This window comes from Homalodisca vitripennis, chromosome 2 (assembly GCF_021130785.1).
Source record: "Homalodisca vitripennis isolate AUS2020 chromosome 2, UT_GWSS_2.1, whole genome shotgun sequence".
Taxonomy (NCBI): domain Eukaryota; kingdom Metazoa; phylum Arthropoda; class Insecta; order Hemiptera; family Cicadellidae; genus Homalodisca; species Homalodisca vitripennis.
In genome coordinates this window covers 57367078-57392345 of record NC_060208.1, presented here as the reverse complement: position 1 = coordinate 57392345, position 25268 = coordinate 57367078, and the positions used below count along the sequence as shown (strand labels likewise).

General features: G+C 30.9%; 1 protein-coding gene across 1 annotated transcript in view; it reads right to left on the bottom strand.

Moving 5' to 3' along the window:
- Positions 1–23541, bottom strand: part of LOC124354012 (heparan-alpha-glucosaminide N-acetyltransferase-like) — a 35443-nt gene extending 11902 nt beyond the window's left edge. Inside the window, 6 exon segments of the mRNA XM_046804130.1 lie at positions 1916–2028; positions 8143–8270; positions 8726–8820; positions 10798–10916; positions 15760–15885; positions 23290–23541. Of these exon segments, the coding sequence (XP_046660086.1) occupies positions 1916–2028; positions 8143–8270; positions 8726–8820; positions 10798–10916; positions 15760–15885 (581 nt within the window). The 5' untranslated portion in view covers positions 23290–23541.
- Positions 23542–25268: the final 1727 nt, after the last annotated feature.

The window sequence follows — 25268 nt, the reverse complement described above, 5'->3', positions numbered from 1 at the left end:
TAATTAGTTGAGCAAAAATCACAGGAGTTACATTAAAATGTAGCTTGTTTATTTCTGCATCTCGAAATAAATCAAATGGTTTACAAACATTATATTTAAGTTTTATTTTGTTCAGAATGAAAAATAGTACCTGTTTTGGCACTTTTCAACCAAACTACAATTTTGAACATTCATAACCAGGAAAACTTGTATCCTATTAAAACCAAAGTTTTATACAAGATATGTACAACAGTACTAACTTAGAGATTGTAATTGTAATTTTAGAATTATATGGATAAAAGGATAACGTCCCAATACACCAAGTTAACTTTTATTCTCAGCCGGGCTTGGTTAAAAAAATAGGCATTGGTCATGTTATTGAGTTTGTAGAGATCATTTTTGTTTTAAAAACTATAGTATTTAACACCACTTTAACTTAATTAACACGTTCGCTGCGGGCGGTAACTCTGGTTACCGCTACTACGCTGCGCTAGGAGCGGGCAGTAACTGTGGTTACCACAGAGCCTTTGTTCTGAAATGAGGTTAGTGTGCGGCCAGCACTCGATCTATCACAACGATGTATATCTTGCTCCTCGGTAGGTACTTGTCCTGTATTCTTATACACTTCTTTTTCACATTAGACTTTTTAATGATTTTTAAAGTTTTTATAGTAGTAAGTGGTTGTGCAACACCAGGACCAAGTGGTGTACAATAACCAAGTTCAAAACGTACAACAGAGCCCAGTATTGAGTTCAAACGACGAGGATGACAACATGGACGATGTGGAGTACCAAACGGACTCGGAAGTTGAGGATCCTGATTACAAGACCAACCTACGCCAATGGAGCGCTCATGTCTGGATTGGAATACATTTTTATAAACTTATGTAATACCATATTTTTTGTACCATTTCAAGTAAATATTTAAATATATTTTGTTATAATTACTCACCACATATTTGTAAATAATAACTGAATTTGAGTGAGTTAGCGGAGATTTATATAAACTTTTCACATTTTTATAAACTTTTACATTCATTTTGGTTTTCACATTTACGTATAAATATTGTTTATATGTGTCTAAAATGAATAAAATACAATTGACTTAGCTACAATGTATTCATTTGGAATATTCCCACTGCTATAAAAGGGCGTTCTCTAGTGCGAGCGTTAACTAGATTTACCAGCTGGTAAGGAAGACTGACCTCAGGAGCTAGCGGTAATCACAGTTACCGCATTCCCAAAATGGTAGGGAGTGATAACTTTTGTGATTTATGAGTAATTTTCATATATTTCTATCATATTTCATCCAAAAATAAGTTCAAATATATTTTAAAAATTTCAGCATATAGGGAACTCTATACAAGGATATTTAGCAGCAAACATGTTAAACAGATTTTTTTCATTTGCTGCGGCTGGCGCCTGCTCGGAATGTGCGATTCGTCAGACAATCGAGGGCGATGTGGCAACGACCGTGCGTGGTCCACTCTTGCCACCCTAAGTGCCAGAGGAAGCCGTACTAAATTAATAGAAGATATTGTTTGAATACATTGGACCATTTACCATCAGCTTTTAAAGTCAAAGTCTAAGTAAAGTAGAAACTAAATTTTGTCCTAATCTGTTCACTAGGTTTTGTGTGATTGAGTACCAAACATCTTTACAAACTTTCTCATTTATAATATTGATAGGATAAGAACCACATAATAGTAATAGTTTGTTATACTGTGATATTGTGATATATTAATGTAATTTAAAATGAAAAATTAGTGGTCACCTGAAGTCAGCCAACAAGAGGTGTTGGCATATTGTATAAATTCTCTATTTTTGACCAGCTACAAATGGACTTCTTTTGTGGCATTAAATACAGTTAAATGTTTTGGCCGTACTTTGGCCTGAGAGTGAACAGACCAACGTCCTACAGATATCCAGTTGCTTACCCTCTAAAGGTATCCAGAGATAATATTCTGGGAGTATTTAGTCTTCGCAGAGGTATCAGTTCTGATTGAACCAGAGGTAATGAATCAGATGATGAGCTGGGATTCCCCAGATCCTGCCAAAATAACAAAACTTATTTCACAATTTGTTCCTGAACTAATTTTCTACATACACTTTCCACAAACAGAATATTTACAGGAAGGACAAATTAATATATTATTTCCTGTGTACAACACAAAACAGAGAGTTACGATGATTACACTAATAATTAATTCAAATAATTTTCTATATCAACCCAATCAGCACATGTTAAAAAATATGTAATAACAGAAAAGAAGAAAGTATTCCGATACCTTTGAAATATCATATTGTTCTATGTCTTGGTCCAATGTAGAATTGTATTGATTTTGGTGTCATAAGGTTAATGGCAGTCTGTCCATCTGTGGATTAACTCTTTTGTTACATTCTATCAGATCCTGTGATATTTCTTCATATCAGTTTATTTACATACGAAAACCTTCAACATTAGTCAAATCATCATTTGCCAGTTTGTTGAAGTGAAAATGTAAAATCATGTACATAATATCTATTGCATAAACTTCATAAAATTTACTACTAATTTTACCTTAGTGTAGGTATTGTAAAAAAATTAGATACAGAAAAATTGTTTGACAAGACAATGATGCAATGATACAAGAATAATTGTTACAGTCAAGACAAATATTTGAGAAATAGAAAGTGAAGACAATTATAGTGAGCTGATATTAGAATTTTTATTTTGAACTGAATAATAAAAAAAAAAAAAAAAAAAAATGCTGAATAAAATAACATAATCTATCTACTTGAACAAACAAACAAAAGCAGTTTTATAACAATATTTCTATTCAGATCAGTAAAACTTAAATATACCCAGTCTAATATGTCACTTTGAAAGTAATGAAGCTATAACTAAAAAAACCTAAAACTTAAGTGTAAGAATTGTATGCTTGTTTTATCTTACAATTTTGGATTGTCCGACATTAGGCCAAATATTTAACACTTATATGGTATTTCATAAAAAAAAAATTATAATAGCATTGTTTTCTTTGAGAACAGTAGGTAGGCTAACGTTTTATAACCAAGAACATAGTATAAAAATTATACCTACCACATAAAACAAGATTTATAGTTTATTAAAAAAAAAAGATCTATAAGGTAAAAATTAGACAATTTCATAGAAACATATTTTATAGAACTACTTTTGCAAAAACTACTAATTTGCACAAGAAACACACACAAGATTATTTGAAAGGCATTAATTACTAATTAATTAATAAAATAAAGACAAGATCATCAAAATAGTTTATCTTTTTCTTTAGTTTACAACATAAAAGTAAGGCAAATGTTAGATGTAAAATCCTGTATTTTTTTAGTAAAAATAAGACACAGTAAGACAGTAAGTTAATTATTTCTTAGAATATCACTACATTTGTTTAATTAATTAGGGTTGTTTGTATAATTAATTAGGGCTCTACAGATGAGTAACTGAAACAAAATAATAATTGTCGAATGAATTATAGGCAAGCATATCTATATTTGAACATAAATAAATAATATGGAGGCACATAATCTGTAATTCCACATCAACTCCATTCCAAGCTTTAACTGCGAATGAGAAAGAGAACCATGTTTCTAGTACTACTAGAATCATTAGAACATATATTTTAATCAAATTCATGTTGGAATCATTAAATACACAATAAAATATTGAAAATCACCTACAAGTTTACATATTACAAGCTTTCTTTAGTAAAAAACAAAAATCAGCAATTTAATTGGAGTCAGATGAAGTTTTCATGACAACTCAAATAAAATATTAAATGAAAGAGCAGAAGTCAATCTAGCCAATGCTACAAATTGCAATTTGTAGCATTGGCTAGATTGACTTTTAGTCTCTTTGAAGATGACAGCATTAGTAGAATGTGTCCCAAAAAAAAAAAAGTGGTCACAAAAGGGGCCAGTAAAATGCACAGAAGAATTCTTTTAGAACCCTTAATGCACTGCACAATTAACAAGCACTGCTCAAAAGGAGCACAAGTTACCTTTCACTGTATACTTTCAAAAGAGGAACCCATAATGAAACATTTATGGGTTACATTACCAAAAAAATCAAACCGTGAAACTTGTGCATGTATCAAACAATCAAACACAAGCTTGATTGTTGACGTATTGAAACAGACAAAAGGTAATCAAGGAAAAGACTTCTAGTAAAGTTTTGAAATCCATAGTTTGTTCTGTAAAAAATGAAGAATACTTAATGAACAGGTGTACATGATGCCAAGATAAAGAAGTAGTTTTTTTTTTACAATGAGACAGATTTTAAAGTTCAGTACTTCAGTGGAATAGTGTCAATGAAGACAGGGCAATAAGAAATAAAAAAATCAAGTTCAGAAAACAGTAAAGAAAATTGATACTGTATCAAATATCCAATCAGAATTTCCAAAACTTATAATTCTTTTCAAGAAGTGTTTTACATAAAACACTAACCAAAGAACTTGAGAAAAGAATTAACAACATTCAGACTAAAGAATTGGTATTTAGGTTAGATATTTCTGAAAATTACGTGTGTACAAATGAGAAGATACAATCTGTACACTTCAATGCATTCAAGGAACAGTCTTTAGAAACCTGTGTCATCTATTTTAAAGATGACGATGGAGTTAAAACAGAAAGCTTTACATATGCACCAGATCAGTTGAATCATCAAGAATATGCTGTCTGGGGCCATATGGTTCTATTTCAGCTACAAAATCTATCCATTTTTTTCACAGATAGCTTATCCAATAAGCATCAAAACAGATTCGACAGTATGCTATTCAACACTCTTGTTCTTAAAAAAAAATTACTTGGAATTTCACAGAAGCCGGTCACGTCAAAGAGCCGATGAATGGATTTTGAGGCACTCTCAAAAGGAAGGTAGACTGGAAAGTGATGTACAGTACTGACATCACTTGCGCTAAGGACTTTATATCTCTGCACTTCAAGGGACAAATATTTCCCTATTCGAAATTCCAAGAAAAAAAGAATAGAAAATATGAAGAGAAAGACAACTTCAATGATAATTCCGGCCATTCCCAGAATAATGCAAATTCATCAAATTACATACAGCCTGGGTATACTTTTCCTGATCACTGCCCTGCTTTAAATGCCCTCTGTCACATTATTGTCATTACTTAATCCTCAGTGAGGTTTTCCCTGATATCCTGACATCCATAGATGAAACAGCGAGCATGGATGTGAGCAAAATATGCAAAATCAAATATTTTGTAAACGAGCAGGATTTAACCACAATCTCAGTTAATCAATTTGTTGGAATTTTAAATATTCTGTCAATGTTTTTCAAAAGGTAACAGGATATTTTACATATTTCATCTGCCAACAAATAAAAAAAAAACCATAGATGTGCATTTCATTTGGTTGTTTTATTAATAAAACAATCATTCTTACAATTTTGTTATAATTTTTCAATCATTGTTATTTCACTTAAGCTAAATGCCATTTGTAATATTGTAAATTATCGTTTGGTTTAATTCTTACGTGTTTTGAATTCCATTCCATTGCTTAGTTGAAATTTTGGTACTATAGACAATAGACAATATTCTTTATTTGTTGTTTCTTTAAGAAATACAATTGCGTCAATAGTAGATAATAACAAAAACTTAGATTAATATTTCTTGCTTTACAAATATTGATGTGGTATTTATAGAAGATCGAAGAACTCCTTCAATGAATATACAGGTCGTTCCATCAGCCAGTCTCGAAAATGTCTTTTCAGTTCGTTCCCTTTCATGTTCTTGAGATTTGGTGGTAGTGTACTAATAATTATTTGTACAATTAATCATTTATTGTATAACTTAACTAAATGTATTTACTAGTGGTGTTTTATTTGTATTGTATGTTACTGTTGTGTTGTTAAAAATCACACTGTAAACTAAATTGTAACTGCTGAAAACCAAAACTGAAATGCATATATATGTAATTTGGAGTTTGTATTGTATTATTGTTGTATTGTAAATCAATATGGGTTGTGTTCTTCTGTTGCTATTAATATTGTACTGTTAAAACTACATTGCAGAACCTAAATTTTACTTATGACAAATGAGAAATAAAGTGTAATTACTTGACGTACTGTATTTGAATTATTTTGTAATACTGTTTTTACTGGTAGTGAAATTAAAATTATGTTGTTTTTATATTCTTGTATTGTATTATATACTCTGTGTACATCAGTATTGTCTTTCAATTCCTTTGGATATATAAATGTATTTCTTTACTGTAAAATCACGATAAGGGTTCAACATTAACAAATGATTTTTGTTCATTATAAGTAAAATAAAATACAATATCATTTTATTGTTCGTTGAATTAAATGGAGTTACAGTTTTATCTGAATTACAGCATTTTCTTTGGTAGAAATTCATCCCTAAAAACGAAAAGGACATGCAACAAGATTACCAATCGCTACAACGTAGTCAAGGCCACACAAAATGGTCATGCACACTAATTCAACAAAATCTATTTATATTTATATTTTTTTTATACGGAAAGAAAATGTTATTATATATGTATCTCATATAGTGCTTTTAAACCTATTTGGACTAACAAAACTATGATTGGGGTAAATAAAAATTGCTTTATGATGTTTATTATTAAAATACATTATATTACATTTGAACGTTTAAAACATCAAAAGGAAAACATTTAATAGTTATGTTAAAACATACTACCACTTTTTTTTAGGTTCAATTAATATGTTACTGATTATTGCCCTATCATCACTATTAGTGGTTTTGGCCTAAACTTAACCCTAGAAGTGGCAATGCTAAACTTCCACAGTGGCAAGCTCTTTTTGGCCACTTTGCAGAGTATTTTTTAGAAATTCACCAAAAATATATTTTTTACTCTAACCTAGTCATGTTGTACTGAATTCTTCAGAAAGAGTTGAATTTTCATATTATGACAAAATAAAATGATTTCTTGAAACCTGAATCGGACTTATCATGTGAAAACTCAAAAAATGTTGATTGACCGAACTAAAATTGTAACTTTGACACTTTGTAAAAAATAATAAAAGCATAGTTACGGAAAATCCATTATATACCAAAGGTAGAAACAATAATTACCTACAAATACCAAAGGAAAAGGTTTGAAAATTATAAAACAATAAATAAAATAAACGAAAAAATAAAAAATAAATTTTTTTACAAAATATCAAAAAAAGTTGTTTTGTTGAAACTGGTAAAAAACAACCTAAATGCTGTAGAATCTTTGCATACTATATTTGATTTTGAAGAGAAAGAGTTTTTCTACAGATCTACCAGATCAGTTTATTACAGTAAATTATCATTTTTAGTTTTTTTGTTTGTGATCAAACTTGAAAATGAAATTTGGTACCAGGAAACAGTGAATAAACAAACTAACACAAGATCGTAAAAACAATGCCAAATTTATTACGAACCAAAAAGATAGACAATGTTATAATAATAAAGAAAATATATAGCTATATGTACAGGCCAAGAGAAATGAAACAGTCACATAGGCCTACTCAGCTAGTTTTGCCACAGACCGCGGGAGAAAACTTAGCATTATTTCAGTTAGTACCATTGATTATTTCATCGTGATGTTGATGATACTATATGAAATGTATTTTAAATTTAGTGGTGAACGCAACTGTGCAAACTAGGCATAAAAATAATTATCGGTTGCCTAGCAATAAGCGGCAATGTGAAGTGACTTCTAAGATGTCGCTTGCCACGTCATGGCGGCGTAAACAGAACGTCTCAGACGTCGCTTGCCACTTAGAGGGTTAATATAATAAATATACATTTTGTTAGCATGACCTTTTTGAATTTTGTCCATGATCCAATAAAGAAAAACATCAGACGAAAAATAAAAAAATAGTTTTTCTACATTAAAGGTGTTCAACATATTCATTACTCATTTGTTAAATGTACAGTATGTTGTATATGTAAGTGTAATACAGTTTATGTTTTTAATTTTTTTATATTAATACATTTTGTGATTTTTGTTCATAAGGAGTTTTGGATTTGAATAATTTTAGTGTGGTTAAACAATTATTTTGGACCATAAACAATAAATATAAAATAAACTGGGCGCTTGATAGATCTAGGGTTACAATATATTGTATATATTATGTAGTAACATGGCAGCATTTATTACAAAAACTCACATTTTGCAAATCGATGATGGCTGGATCGCGGGTTAACAGGTTTTGAGCCCATCGAGAGTGATAAGCAGCCTTGCAAATTGTGAGTAGCAACATCAGGCTAACCACAAAACCAGTGAAAAAGTACAAAGCTGTAAATTAAAAGTTACATTAATACATCATAAATTGATTTAATTAATATCCAGCAAATAACTTTAGATGTCAAGAATATTTCATTTTTATTGGACTCAAATGAATTTTTAACTAAAAAATATTATTATAATACTAAAAGTGTACAGATCTCAGATAAATGATGGAAGGATTTGATTAAGTATGTGAGAAGACAAATCAAAAAGTTTAGTCATTTATTGGTATGTCAGTTTATACTAAGATACAGTAAATCATGTAAATTTTAGATTCCAACAAACAGGCAAACCAAAAAATAAAATATTTAAAATCCATTACTGAATTGTGAAATACCCACTGCATTGAGCAATTATTTCACTTGTTTCTTTAATTCAGCAGTCGTTCAAATTGTGACAAATCATAAAATCCTAAATAGTAAATGGAACTCTCATAACAGTTGAAATATGAAGAATTAACTTACGGAGGAAAACATTGTCACCCTTCTCTTGTGTAGTAAGCGTACAGTTTAGGATGTCCCAAGACACAACTTCATGTTGAGTAAACAGAGCGGATTTTCTGGAAACACAATGTACTTAAATAAAATTATTTAAAATACTCAAAACCTTTTCCTACAAATTACCTGTCAAAATATATTTAATTACTTATGAAAACTGTGCACTGAAGTAAAATTAGAAATGAATAATTTTGCAGCAAATTTATTCATTCCTTTTAAGACCACCAGGTGATGTATTGATTACATCTAACTATGAAAAAAACCACCAAGTGGATGATCATTCAGACTATCTGTTTTTATTTTTGATATTTTGTTTAATTTGACCGATACACATTATCTATTTAGTATTTGTAGAATATATAATGTTCAATATCATAACTTGCAGCAATTGCTCACACCATTTAACTTGTGTTTACTCTATGCCAAGATATTGGAACTGCTGTTTGTCTTCTGATGTTTTTTTCCACTAGTCTCCCTCACTGTTAAGACGTTCAGTTTGCCCCTGTTTCTTTGTTAACAAACACTGTCCTTGTAATGCATTAATTTAGTTTTTTTTACAATGTTATCTCAAGTCAAGTGTTTCATTAATGACAGGGAAAAAATTAAACATTACATATCATAGCAGTGACATACATCATGAACGATAATATATTTATATTTATATTTTGATGGGAGTTCACTCAATTCTTATGATTGTTATTTTATGTTGTGTAGGAAATAAAATTGTAATTTAAAATAATAGGTCTCCAATATGTCAATTTTTTCAGGTACAATGTAGCAAAAATGTATATACATATACATACGTACAAAAATATAGAGATGTTATAAATTATATACAGTGGTACAACATAAACATAATATATATATATATATATATATATATATATATATATATATATATATATATATATATATATATATGTTAAATAGCAAAATGCCTAAAATGGTATTTAATCTTTAATAAAATATAAAAAAAATCATATTTGACTGAATACATTCTGTTTTTTAGAAACGCTACAAAATATGCTTTTAAGATTAGGTCTTTTTTGCAACACCAGTCCTGCTTATCATTCATTGATCCTGAGGATTTGTTGATCCTAAGAGGCTTAAAATGGAATACAATCAATTTTTGCTGTTTTGAGTTTTGGGTTATAGTTGTTTAACGCTTTACTTAGCAGTGCCGGTACTGTATATAGTGAATGAGGCACAGGATGATGTATGGACACATTCTATGTAAAGAGTTAACTGTTAACTGTGCTATCTTGTTTAGCTTTTCACTTGATAGTATTGTATACAGTGCATGTGACACACAATCAATCCTAGACATGATAATTGTTACTGTACTAGGTTATGATGACAGTTTGAAATAATGTCTGGTAAATTCATTCTAATGACATCAACTCATAATTGTTAGAAAAACTGTGAAAATTGAATACACACTGACTGTGGTTCTGTATGGAGTGAGACCTATTACTCCCCATCCTATTGTGAGTGGGAAGGCGTCTGCTGCAGTCAACTTGTTAACCAACGGCATCATTGTTGATAGTGACATGAAATGACTGTGGCTTTGTATTGCAACCTGTATGTCTATAACATTTGTTTCACTATATTTTTATTTTATTTTCATTTGATTAAAACTCATTTAGAACGAATCTGGTTTTATAATGTAATAGCTAGCCTTCTATGTACCAAAAAGATTGTGCTCTGTATTGTAAATTATGGCTTAGTTACGTGTGTTTCACCATAGTTATTGTATCAGATCTCAGAATATGAAATTAATATACAACTTCTTAGTTCCAACACTTGATATAGGCATGTTTTTTGTAAATTCCAACACTTGACATAGGCATGTTTTTTGTAAATAATTCCTTTATTTGTGAACTTATCTTCACTTTTAAACTTAGGTTCTAATACAAAGAGAAGATATTCTAGAGTTTATTTTATTGTTTTCAAAAGCTTAGAACAGAAAATGTCTATAACACTCCTGTTATTCTTTTCAATCATCAATTATAATGCACTTGACACTGTACAATACTTACTGACATACTCTTTGCCTGTTGCCTTGTATTATAGCTGTCAGGGTGAGTTTATGAGCTGCCGACACCAACATTGATAGATCGGCCAGAAGAGGCACTGTGGTCCAGTAGGTTCCATTACACTATGAAAAAAACAGAGGTCATTCATTAAAACAAAGGAATAAGGACAGTGAAGGGAGTTCAAAATAGAATGAGTAATTTTGCAAAAGCCTAACATTTCATACAAGGATGTCATTTAAAAGATGAGCACATCACAGTGTTATATGTGAGTTGATAACTATTTCGTGATAACGAAAGTGATATTTCAGTTTTGGTAGCTTCAACTAAATAAGACATCAATTTAACACAGAGAAATTCCCTAATATTTTATGTATGTACTAATTTACAAAACATAAAACACTAAGAATTTTACAATAATACCCCATGGATTTTAACAAAATAACAACGGTTTGTGAGGTTAAACAATTATTTCTTAAAAGCACCATAACATCTATAATACTCTGATACCAATGATCTAGTACTTCATCTGGATCGAAAGTATTCAAGATTACAAGGAGCTAACAAGTCTACAAGAATTATACTGCAGTAACTTACATGATTTGTGAGAAGATTTGGGATAGTTTTGAACAGGTTGTACTTGGGGATGGTTTAGTTTTCAATTCACTCCTTACTTATCATTGTCACAGAAGCCATGAAGCGATAAATGGTTTATCATTGTGAATTCATAATGGAAAATGTTGTAGTTCAAGGCTTCTGTAGTGTAAATTAATAGCTGTCTCATTGTGCATTTGATGTTTGCTATCACATATGTATTCTCAATCTCACAGCATTCAGAGTCTTTACTGTTAAACCATATTCAGTGATTTCTTAATTGACGATGATGCTAGTACTGTATCTGGAGTTTACTAACCATTATTACTATGTAGTTGTGTCTGGGAACATATGTATTCTCAATCTCACAGCATTCAGAGTCTTTACTGTTAAACCATATTCAGTGATTTCTTAATTGACGATGATGCTAGTACTGTATCTGGAGTTTACTAACCATTATTACTATGTAGTTGTGTCTGGGAACATATGTATTCTCAATCTCACAGCATTCAGAGTCTTTACTGTTAAACCATATTCAGTGATTTCTTAATTGACGATGATGCTAGTACTGTATCTGGAGTTTACTAACCATTATTACTATGTAGTTGTGTCTGGGAACATATGTATTCTCAATCTCACAGCATTCAGAGTCTTTACTGTTAAACCATATTCAGTGATTTCTTAATTGACGATGATGCTAGTACTGTATCTGGAGTTTACTAACCATTATTACTATGTAGTTGTGTCTGGGAACATATGTATTCTCAATCTCACAGCATTCAGAGTCTTTACTGTTAAACCATATTCAGTGATTTCTTAATTGACGATGATGCTAGTACTGTATCTGGAGTTTACTAACCATTATTACTATGTAGTTGTGTCTGGGAACATATGTATTCTCAATCTCACAGCATTCAGAGTCTTTACTGTTAAACCATATTCAGTGATTTCTTAATTGACGATGATGCTAGTACTGTATCTGGAGTTTACTAACCATTATTACTATGTAGTTGTGTCTGGGAACATATGTATTCTCAATCTCACAGCATTCAGAGTCTTTACTGTTAAACCATATTCAGTGATTTCTTAATTGACGATGATGCTAGTACTGTATCTGGAGTTTACTAACCATTATTACTATGTAGTTGTGTCTGGGAACATATGTATTCTCAATCTCACAGCATTCAGAGTCTTTACTGTTAAACCATATTCAGTGATTTCTTAATTGACGATGATGCTAGTACTGTATCTGGAGTTTACTAACCATTATTACTATGTAGTTGTGTCTGGGAACATATGTATTTCTCAATCTCACAGCATTCAGAGTCCTTTACTGTTAAACCATATTCAGTGATTTCTTAATTGACGATGATGCTAGTACTGTATCTGGAGTTTACTAACCATTATTACTATGTAGTTGTGTCTGGGAACATATGTATTCTCACTCTCACAGCATTCAGAGTCTTTACTGTTAAACCATATTCAGTGATTTCTTAATTGACGATGATGCTAGTACTGTATCTGGAGTTTTACTAACCATTATTACTATGTAGTTGTGTCTGGGAACATATGTATTCTCAATCTCACAGCATTCAGAGTCTTTACTGTTAAACCATATTCAGTTGATTTCTTAATTGACGATGATGCTAGTACTGTATCTGGAGTTTACTAACCATTATTACTATGTAGTTTGTGTCTGGGAACATATGTATTCTCAATCTCACAGCATTCAGAGTCTTTACTGTTAAACCATATTCAGTGATTTCTTAATTGACGATGATGCTAGTACTGTATCTGGAGTTTACTAACCATTATTACTATGTAGTTGTGTCTGGGAACATATGTATTCTCAATCTCACAGCATTCAGAGTCTTTACTGTTAAACCATATTCAGTGATTTCTTAATTGACGATGATGCTAGTACTGTATCTGGAGTTTACTAACCATTATTACTATGTAGTTGTGTCTGGGAACATATGTATTCTCAATCTCACAGCATTCAGAGTCTTTACTGTTAAACCATATTCAGTGATTTCTTAATTGACGATGATGCTAGTACTGTATCTGGAGTTTACTAACCATTATTACTAATGTAGTTGTGTCTGGGAACATATGTATTCTCAATCTCACAGCATTCAGAGTCTTTACTGTTAAACCATATTCAGTGATTTCTTAATTGGACGATGATGCTAGTACTGTATCTGGAGTTTACTAACCATTATTACTATGTAGTTGTGTCTGGGAACATATGTATTCTCAATCTCACAGCATTCAGAGTCTTTACTGTTTAAACCATATTCAGTGATTTCTTAATTGACGATGATGCTAGTACTGTATCTGGAGTTTACTAACCATTATTTACTATGTAGTTTGTGTCTGGGAACATATGTATTCTCAATCTCACAGCATTCAGAGTCTTTACTGTTAAACCATATTCAGTGATTTCTTAATTGACGATGATGCTAGTACTGTATCTGGAGTTTACTAACCATTATTACTATGTAGTTGTGTCTGGTGGGAACATATGTATTCTCAATCTCACAGCATTCAGAGTCTTTACTGTTAAAACCATATTCAGTGATTTCTTAATTGACGATGATGCTAGTACTGTATCTGGAGTTTTACTAACCATTATTACTATGTTAGTAGTTGTGTCTGGGAACATATGTATTCTCAATCTCACAGCATTCAGAGTCTTTACTGTTAAACCATATTCAGTGATTTCTTAAATTGACGATGATGTGCTAGTACTGTATCTGGAGTTTACTAACCATTATTACTATGTAGTTGTGTCTGGGAACATATGTATTCTCAATCTCACAGCATTCAGAGTCTTTACTGTTAAAACCATATTCAGTGATTTCTTAATTGACGATGATGCTAGTACTGTATCTGGAGTTTACTAACCATTATTACTATGTAGTTGTGTCTGGGAACATATGTATTCTCAATCTCACAGCATTCAGAGTCTTTACTGTTAAACCATATTCAGTGATTTCTTAATTGACGATGATGCTAGTACTGTATCTGGAGTTTACTAACCATTATTACTATGTAGTTGTGTCTGGGAACATATGTATTCTCAATCTCACAGCATTCAGAGTCTTTACTGTTAAAACCATATTCAGTGATTTCTTAACACTTAGAGTGCTAATTCCGTAATTTTACGGAACAGCGAAACTTCCGAAGAATGCTAATCCCCGTAGTTTTACGTGGTTGTCATTTCAATTGGTATAATATTAACATTGTCCGTATTTAAACGGGGTTTGTCTACTCTACAATGTTATTTGGGTGTTTAGTAACACAATTAACCGCTAGAAAGCGTCAGTCAGATGTATTGAATTGAGCTTAATGACAAAGCGACTTCGGTCGCATTATTTACGTGCCGCTGACGTGACGTTCGTTGCAGCGGGCAGTCGATGTCGCAATCATGGCTTATCGCAGCTTGAACGACGGTTGCGATCAGTGATGTATTAGATGAAGATAGTTTTATTGGTGTTGATAGTATTTTTTGACGATTCTGACATCGATCCTGATTTCATGGAAGAAGATGAGACACATATTTCAGGTAAGAATAAGTCTATATAAACATCAGTCTAAAAGTTTGGTTATGTTATTGTTTTCGTGAATCAAACTATAATTTGTATTAAAATAAATTAACTTTATTCAACTAATATTCTATTTATATGAATAAAATGAAAACATACTCATATTTTACCACGGTATATTATTATGTTACAGATGCTGAAAACAGTACAGACAGCGAAAGTGATGCCGACGCATCAACATGTCGGCATAGTTTTTTTGTCAAAAAAACTACAAAACATAAAAAAAAACATGATTTGTATTTACAAAGGACAGTTTATATTAAATGTAAATGTGTCATTGTAAATAATTGTATATATGTTTAGTTTAGTTTTTTAGATAAAAAAAACTGTCTCAAAAAATAGTTTTTTTTTTTTTTCAAAAATATATGTTTTTCAAAAAAAGATTTTATGTGTAGATTTTGAAAAAAAAACACTAACAATCCCACGTTAAAATAAAGACGAAAGTAAGCTGAATTAAGGCATGTAAATATTTTTCTTATATCTTAAATACTTTTTTTTTTAATAAATTTGTGAAAACCACCAAAAACGCCCAGCATTCTACAGAGTTGCATGTTATTTAGGGCCAGCACTCAAAGTGTTAATTGACGATGATGCTAGTACTGTATCTGGAGTTTACTAACCATTATTACTATGTAGTTGTGTCTGGGAACACATGGCAACTCGTATACCATTCCCAGTCAGTGTGTCTCTAATAACAGCATGTTCAAAAACCATCACACTTGGTTCATCACAACTAACAGTATACAACAAAAAAGAATCAACTAACCTGATAACACTCAGTGGACACAGAGAACAAATCAACAGGATATGGTAAACTATTCTTTATTAGCAGACAGGCAGTATCATATGGCAATAAGTTCCTGTCCACAGAACAGTTAATGCTGGTGTCCATCTGAAACCCATCATAAAACATCACAAGTTGTGGCTTAAAACAAAATCTAGAAGACAGTAGTTAATATAGAATAATCAATTTTTTTCAATTTGAAATGATATATTGTGTGTATACTGTGAATAACTAAGTTTTAGTAATCTTATATATTTCTTGTGTGCGTGTTTGTCACTGAATTCCTCCTAAATGGCTGGACCAATTTTAATGAAAATGTTTGTGTCTTCAGATGGATTCAAGAATGGTTTGGACTTACAATTCGGTCCAATTTTAATTGCTTACTTAATTAATTTTTATTTGTAAAATATTGTTGATTTTGGAATGTTTTACATTGGATCTGGCACATACTACTGCACTATGACACACGATACAAAGTGAACTGATACTCAACAGCTGTTAACACTTTCAGCTGAAGTTCATCGAAGAGTCAGAAACATTTGTTTATATTTAAATTTTAGTGTAATGCAGATTTCAAAGATGAAGTTATTATCTAATTTTAAATTTATATTGCACCTGTAATCAATAATAAATCATCTTATACAATGGAAATACTATTTAAACGCTGTAATAAAACTACCTTATTGTACAAAGCTGTGAATTGTGCACATAAGGTAATTGAATCTGGTTAGCTCACATGACACTGTGAATGGTATTTTTACTGTAGTTAAAGAAAATCAAATGGATAACACACTCTTCCCCTTATACCAGAAGCATATACATTATTATACATATTTCTTGGTTGGTGAAAACATCAAAATCCCTTCAGTACTAGAAATTAATCTACATTAGATTCCAAAACTTACATATGTTATCATTTTCTTGGCCAATGCAACAGCATGATTCAATTGTGGAACAGTAAATAAATTGGACCGGGATTGAATTTAAACAGCGAAACTCATATTGGCCATAGTAACTTTTTAGTTGTACAATATACTTTCGTCATTGGGACAAAAGGCAAACTCTAACTATGAAACTTGAAATGTCTTTTACCAGAGGTAGATTACCATTGCTGGTAGTAGATGCTTTTTGACCCAATGAGCATAAAAAATATATGTATATCTTTTATACTTCAAGTAAATAAATTAGACCGGAAGTAAATTTAATCAGTCGGAATTGACTCCTTTTGACCGCAGTAACTTTTAAGTCACATACAAGTTATATATTTTCTTTATCGGAACAAAGCGGTAAACTATAACTATGTCACTTGAAAAATCTTAGATCGAAAGTAAATTAAGAGCCAAAAGAAGAAGCTTCATGATCGATGTTAGTTTTTGTTGGTATACATTTTCTTGATTGGGGCAAACTCTATAATAGTACTGGAAATATATTAGACAGAAAGTGAATTTAAACAAACTGAATTGAATGAATGAATGAATTGATTTTTTTATTTCCCAAATATATGTACATATTACAATACAATCTGTACAATTAATTTCTAAATTTTTACAATACCGAACAAAGTTTGAAATGTGAACAAAGAATAAGAAATAATCATCATAGAATAAACAACATAAAATAAACATCATAAAAATAACATCATGTATAAAACATTGTCCTCGGGAAATGAGCCTGCATGGGCTATGATGCCTGTGCGCAGACTCGAGTTGTTCACGTCTGAAGAAATAACAGACTGGATACTGATTTTTATTCTTTATAACAAATCAGTTTATCGAGACATCTATATAGAGAAAGTGTCCTTAATTACTTATCGACGCCTAGCAAAAATAATGAAAGATTGAACCTTGAAATTTGATATATACTTTCATATTGCGGCCTAAAGGCTCACGAAGAACTTTTCTCTATGACATCAGGGCTGGAGATAAAGTTGTGAAAATTCCCATAAGAAATACATTGTAGCAAAGACATTTTATTTATTAAAAGAATCTGTCAAATAGTAATCAACTGTTCTATGTAAACATTATAATATTTCAATAAAATCACATGTTTCATTAATTTAAGTACAATTTGAGATATATTGATATAAAGTCTTGAAAGCATAGAGTAAGCATAAAAATAACATAACTTCTTATTTGCTGTAATCACATTTGGAGCACAGAGGTTACCTCGAGATAGTACCTAAATTCAAGCTCAGATCACGTGAGCTTAATAAATGTCGACTTTAACTTTTTATATTTATAATACGAGGGTCGTCCATAAAGTAACCGCCGTTTGGGCGTGGCGCGATAAGTAGTGGGGGTAGCGCCGCCATTCTCACATCGGTGTGCGCAGCCGTTCAGTACGCTGCTAGCTGTGCAAGGGAGAGCATCGTGCGATCGCGCGTTCATTTGTTACAACGCAAAAACATGAGCGCCGTGAAAGAAAATCCCGCCAAGTGTGAAGTTCGTGGTGTAATAAGATTTCTGTGATCGAAAAGTTACACAGCAGCTAAAATTCATCGTGAATTGAGCGCGGTGTATGGCCCAAACACTATGAGTCCGTCAATGGGTTCGTTTTTTTTTTAAAATGGAAGAACGAACGTTCACAATGAAGACCGGAGTGGTAGGCCATCTCTCGTCAGTGATGACTTGGTGAACAAAGTGGATGAGAAAATTCGCAAGAACCGTCGCTTCACAATCTCATTTCGGATCATTTTCCTGAAACCTTTTACTGTGAAACCTTAAAATGGCTACGACGAGCGATTCAAAACAAGCGTCATGGTCTTCTGACATCTGGTGTTGTGTTTGTCCATGACAACCCCCTGTCTTCATACAGCTCAAAGAACAACAGAACTTTTGGAAAAGTTCAAATGGGACGTTTTTGACCCACCCCCCCCCTACAGCCCGGACCTGGCTCCCAGTGATTTCTATCTTTTCCCGTACATGAAGCGGTGGCTTGCATCTCAGAGGTTTGCGAGTGATTGAAGAGCTTTAAAACGCTGTGACAGGTTGGCTACGTTCTCAGGCGGCAGATTTTTTTTAAAGACGGAATTTCAAAAACTGTTAAAAGATATGATAAGTGCTTGAATTTGTATGGTGAATATGTAGAAAAGTAGAGAAAAGCTGTAGTTTTAACATTTATATAATAAACTTTTTGTATCTCAACTGGTTTATTTTTTATTTCAAAATGGAGGTTACTTTGTGGACGACCCTCGTACTTATGTAGAGCCTGTCACAGACTGAGTAGTACCAATAATTATTGTATTGTATATGAAAAATATTGAAAACTTTAAATAAACAGTTTATAATTTTATTAATCTATTAGTGTAAATATTATATTTTGTAGATTCATTAAATTTTGAAAACTTTGTCAATAGACCCAAACATGTAAATTAAGTCTCAGTTTACTTGCAACAATGTAACATCATTTCAGTAACAGCATGATGCTAATGTCAAGTTAGAACAACTGAATAAATTGTTTACGTTACGTTATAGACTTTTAGGATTATATTATAATGAAGCTATATTTTTATACGTAAAAGAAATATACACATTTTAGATTATAGAAAATAATACAACTTTATTTGTGTTTGAGCAGCCTACTACTTACAATTACTTTACAGGATAAAAATATCTGGCAGCATTTTATTCGTTCTTATCCATAGTTGATTCGATTGTGGTTGTGGCACTCATCATACAGCCATTTCTGGTTTGAATGAATTATATTTCTGACACCACAATTGAGTTTGCCTTATTATCCAAATCGAAAAAAATACATAGGTTGCAGAGCATAAAATATGGAATAGATGAAAAATATGTTAATTTTAATGTGTGTCCACAAAATAAATATTCCTTTTATTGTGACTAGTTTTGGATTATTGGCCATGTTGGATTAGTTTAATATTTTAATGTGAGTAGTATGTTGTGACATATATATTTTTTATTCTGAAGTGAAAACCGTTTTTCGATCTTAATCCACTAACAATTAGGGTCGAGTATGATAAACGGGCCCTGATTTTTAAATCACTATTAATAAATGATATTGCATAATTACATCCCTTGATATGGCTGCAGTATAATAAGTGGCCACCACCACAATCGAATCATGATTATCGATTAGAAACATTGAACTTATCAAATACAATATTTTAGACAATAGACAATATGCTTTATTAACAATATCATCAAGACATGTTACAGAGACAGTTTTTACAAGTGAATTCTACTATTAAATGAGAGGTCTAATTAAGATTCATCGTTCCATGAGAAGAACACATCGAATGAAAACAAAATGTCCAACCAAATTAGGTAATAGGTATTTCAAATAACAATATAGTTCTGATGGTTTTAAATATTAAAAATTAATATTTAACGACAAAAAACTATCTGCTCTCTATATTTATGCAATGTTAACAAACAAAACAACGTACCATTGATTTACTTTTTACTATTTTCAAGGATTAACGTGTCTGACTCCTTGTGACACAAAGAACATATGTACATCGTCATTGTATTTACTACCATCAGTCAAATTCCAAACACATGATTTTACTTATAATTAACTTGGAGCAATAATGTCGTACTGAATTATGTTTTAGGTCTTTAAAATTGTATTATTAGTGAAGCTCTACTTTTGGATGTAAAAGAAATGTATTTGTTTCAGTTTATATAAAATATCTTAACTTTATTTAAACTAAGTTTGAGCAGTGTACTACTTACGATTACCTTAGCTAATCTATGGTATTTCTGCAGGTACTGATACCATCAAAACTACATTCATTCATTAAAAAGTCATAGTTTGGTTGATTCCAACTAAAATAGTACATGATTTTCAATATATTCATAATACCAAATTTGGAATGTCTAAAAAAGCCCTCTCAAGTGCGTTTTTTACAACATTGTGTTTGTTCTGTCTTTTCTTGCAGCAAAACACTATTTGATTTCCACTTTTAATTCTAGTTTTCGTCTCTTCACTATTGGACATTTCAGATGTAAAAGAGCAAGATAATTTACCAATTAAACTCTATCAAGAAACTTAAATTTACAACAAAAACTCAAGAAAAGTAAAAGCTGACCTATTTTACAATGACAGCATATTAATTTTTTTATCATATTTTTATAAAGAACTTCTCAAGAATTCACTAAGCAAAATATTAACTCTAACAAAAAAATTCTTGGCAGTCTGAGTTGTTGATAAAAACTGACAAGTTTTATTTTAATATGCAAACCACTTTGATAGATTACAACCAACCCCAGCATTATTGATAGCAGCTACAAACAAGCCAAAAGTCGTATGTTCCATTGACACTGTCCGGACAGATAATCCGCATTTCCAGGTGGAACTGAGTTAACAGAAAGTAAGTATACTTCGTATAGAACAAGTTTGAAAAGTTTCAGAGACCTGCCGTAACAGATCGAAGCATGTAACAGGCGATATAGCCAAGCGCTGCAGGGTTGGTCGCGCATCTGTCCGGACAGTAGCCCGCAGTTTTGGCAAGGGGCACGGTAATGTCCGGAATGTGGCCCGCAGCAAATGTGTTAACATTTCATAAATATAGATAGCAGATAGTTTTTTACTAATCGTTAATATATTAATGTTTACTATTTAAAACCAGCAGAACAATATCGCTATTTGAAATACCTATTACATAATTTTGTTGGGCATTTTGTTTTCAGTATTTTAAGATAGTCATAAATATTGAAGATTCAATACCCATGAATATCGATGATTTGATTGTGGTTGTGGCCGCTTATACTACAGCCCTTGATATAATCCTCCGATACTGATTTAATAACTTAAAACATCTGTGCCAACGTAAACACATTTTCAGATAGTAAATAAGACCTATATTTGATAAGTGACTTCATTTAGATAAAAATGTTAAGTTAACTTTAGAAAACTAACCAAAATAGCATTGAAAGACAATAACCTTTGTTTTTCTTGGTTTCAATATGTTTCTATTATTGTTACAATTTCATTATTATGGTGTGTCATTGTATAGCTTATATTAAATTAATCTTTTTAATTTCAAACCTGACTTTTATTTACTGTTTTAGATATGTTGACAACGATTAAAATTATTTGATATAAAAATATTGATGATAATATTGAGCAATATAAAACTGTGTCCGCTTATTGTACTATCAAAAAATGATTTGGTCTATTAAAAACAGAACATTTAAATTTCAAATAGTTTATTTATTTTGGGTTTAGTTTCGATTATCATATTTTAAACATTAGTTCCATAGAAATGATTCAAACTCTTCAGCTGAAAGTGTCAACAGCTGTTAAAATTGGATTATGTAGGTTTAATATTATCATTATTTTCCAAAATTAAAGAAATATTTAATTCCACTTCCCTGATTTTTCTATTTATAAGAACAATCATCCGTCATCAACAAATAGCCTATTTATAAAAAAAATACAGAGCCAAACTGGTCTAGACTTCTTGAAATTTTAATAATAAAAAATTGTTATTGATTCAGTTATAATAGGAGTAGAGATTTACCACAATTAAAATGTGTAATTGTTATTTTTTCCTATAAATTCTTACATTTTTTGGGTAGGGTACAATTAGCGGACCCGGTTTTTTATATCGAAATTGGCAAACAATATTACTTAATAATAACCATCGATATAATCAATCGATACTGATTAATTATTTTGAACCATTAACTTTAATAATCTATAACAACAGCTGTAAACACTTTCAAATAATACTCGTAATGTAATATTTCAATTATTTATAAGTAACATTTTATTATTAAAAATGACAGTCAATTTTAGAAAACTAAATGACATTGCTTTGAAAGATGATAAGACATGTTTTTTTTTTTGACTTCAACATGTTGGACTCGTACCGAAAAACCCATTATACTATGTGAAATTTGTGGGAAAGAAAGTACTGTAACTGTGAAGAGGAGCAAATATGGTCGTCTTCAGTTTTCCTAATTTTGGTTATAATAATTTGTTTGATCACTGTAAATATTAAATTAATATTTTAATTTAAAACATATGATTGTTATTGAGGACTATAGATACTTTTATATCGACTGATAGTGTAGGATTTGAGATGTGAATATTAGGTATCGATGATAACATTCTTCGATATAAAAAACCGGGTCCGTTTATCGTACCCTACCCCATTTTTTAAAAGTCACAATGTTTCTCAAATAGAATACAAATAGTCCGTACAAAATTTTCTTTTTGGATCACAAACACTTGTTCACAGTGCGCCTAACTACATTATTCGATTACAGAATAATTATCAAGAATTAACTCTAGATAATAACTTACATTCTGGAGATTTTACATGTTTTGTTTGACTTTTTTCATAATACAACTAGCCAACTACTAAATAATATAAAACCTACCATAAAATTATTAGAGATAACATACTAAAATAGCACAATATAATTAATTACTTGAAGTAATATTTAGTGTATATACTGGGTAAAACAGGTCATAGGCCATGCAAAATTATACATGCATGACTCATGTTTAGTCTAGTAATACCAATGCAATATTTACTACCTTATTAATTGAAGGCAAAATAAATTACATCACTACGGATTTGGTAAGAAAACGTTATTAAAAAGTTACATCTGACAGCTGATGGATCATCTAATAGTCGCAGAACAAATAAAATTTACATGCAGGTACTGAATAGAACTGACAGCGACGAACAATAAATTCAATAATAGTCTACAATGTAGTTGTGTAAAATACTTAGGGTCGACTCGAGTGTCAAGTGGCTGAAACTGAAACTGAACACCTAACCTAAAAAAAACTATCAACAAAGAAATTAATACCGTACAATAAATATTCAACCATATGATGCAGCATATGATTTGTAGCTCAGTGATACCAATAGCAAATTTATAAACTACAAGTAGTTTACCAGTGGTTTCACACCAATACTGTAGGCTTTGTGCTTGTATTTTGCACTTCTGGTTCGAGTAAATTATATTTTCGTAGCTAATGTTAAGTTTTCCTTCTTGCGATGAAGAAAATATGTTAAAACGTGTGTATCACGAGTACATTAGGTCTTAGTATTGTTTTGCTTCATAGTCGATTTTGCCTTGTTTCCCGATTAAGAGAATATATATCACAGAACAGAAAAGTCTATTTTTACCAAAAATGTGTTATAACACACATTAAATGTATAATAAAAGAGATGTAGTAGCTTTGCCTTTTATATCTAATACTTAATATTTGTTAAACATGTCCATTAACAATGGCATTATTTACATATTTGTTTCTTTATAAATTGTACAATATTTTTAATGTATTAGAACATTTAAAGCTGGAATTAGCACATTAGGCCAAAAGCAAAGTCTAGCGAACTTTCGTCTAGCATTATTCTTGCCGACTGCTTCAAAAAGAGTCTTCGGAGTCAAATTCTTACCACATTATTTGAAGAATATTTCTAAGGTAAAGTACTTACACTAATCGTTATTCCTTATAGATTTTACAGACGATATATGCAATCAAATTAAAAATAGTGATTACATTAATTGCACGTATAGTTGTGCTGTCAGAAAACAATGTTTACTCAGAACCGTTGATTACATTTAACAGGTTTTTTCCAATAATATTTCACAACTTTAGAGACCAATATGGGATTTTTGGCTATTTTAAAGATCAATGGGACGTAGACTGGAGAAATTTTCGAAAAGCGAATAGGCATTCATCCCAGGAACTGTGACAATGTCCACGTAAAATAAAATTTGAATTAGGGTTTTCAAAGATTGCATGAGAATGTGGGAATAGTGCTCTAAATCGAACCCATTTCTTAGGAGTTTTTGTTTGCTCATTAGAAACAGGCATTGATGATTTCATGAAGTCCTGAAGTGCATTAACAAGTGATCGCTCCTGTTTAAATAATGTTGGATGTGATTGGAGTTATGTAACATTCAATACGGCATGCAGTGTAATGAAAAGGTCCGATTAATATTATATTATGACATAATATATATATTTTGTTAATCTATGTTAAAATGATAAAACATGATTATTAAATTTTGAATTATTCTAATTTATACTAATTCGTGAATTTCGCAGAAGCTCTTCAAATTTTTTTGTATGAAAAACATATTAACTCAAACAGCACTAGAATGAAGCAATAATGTATTATTATTTGCAATATAAGTTGCAGAATTGCTATAGCACATGTATATGATATCAGATTGCTATAATGCAACAACACGTAATTGCTTAAATAATAAAATGCAATGTATAAAAATAAAACCACAACTTTGTACAGTAAAAGTAAGGTAGGTATTGGTAGTAAATTGCAAATGAAATTCAAGAAAGATATTGTATAGCTAAATATGGGGTCTTATTCAAATAATCATCATTTACCAGTAAGTACGATTTCCATTATACCAAACAAAATTTCCATGGAACAAAGCAGGGTTAAAATGTATTATTAGTATTTTTGTTTGAGTACTAATTGAATATAAAGGAGAAGATTTTAATAATAAACAGAACTTTTTGTTATCTATTATCTT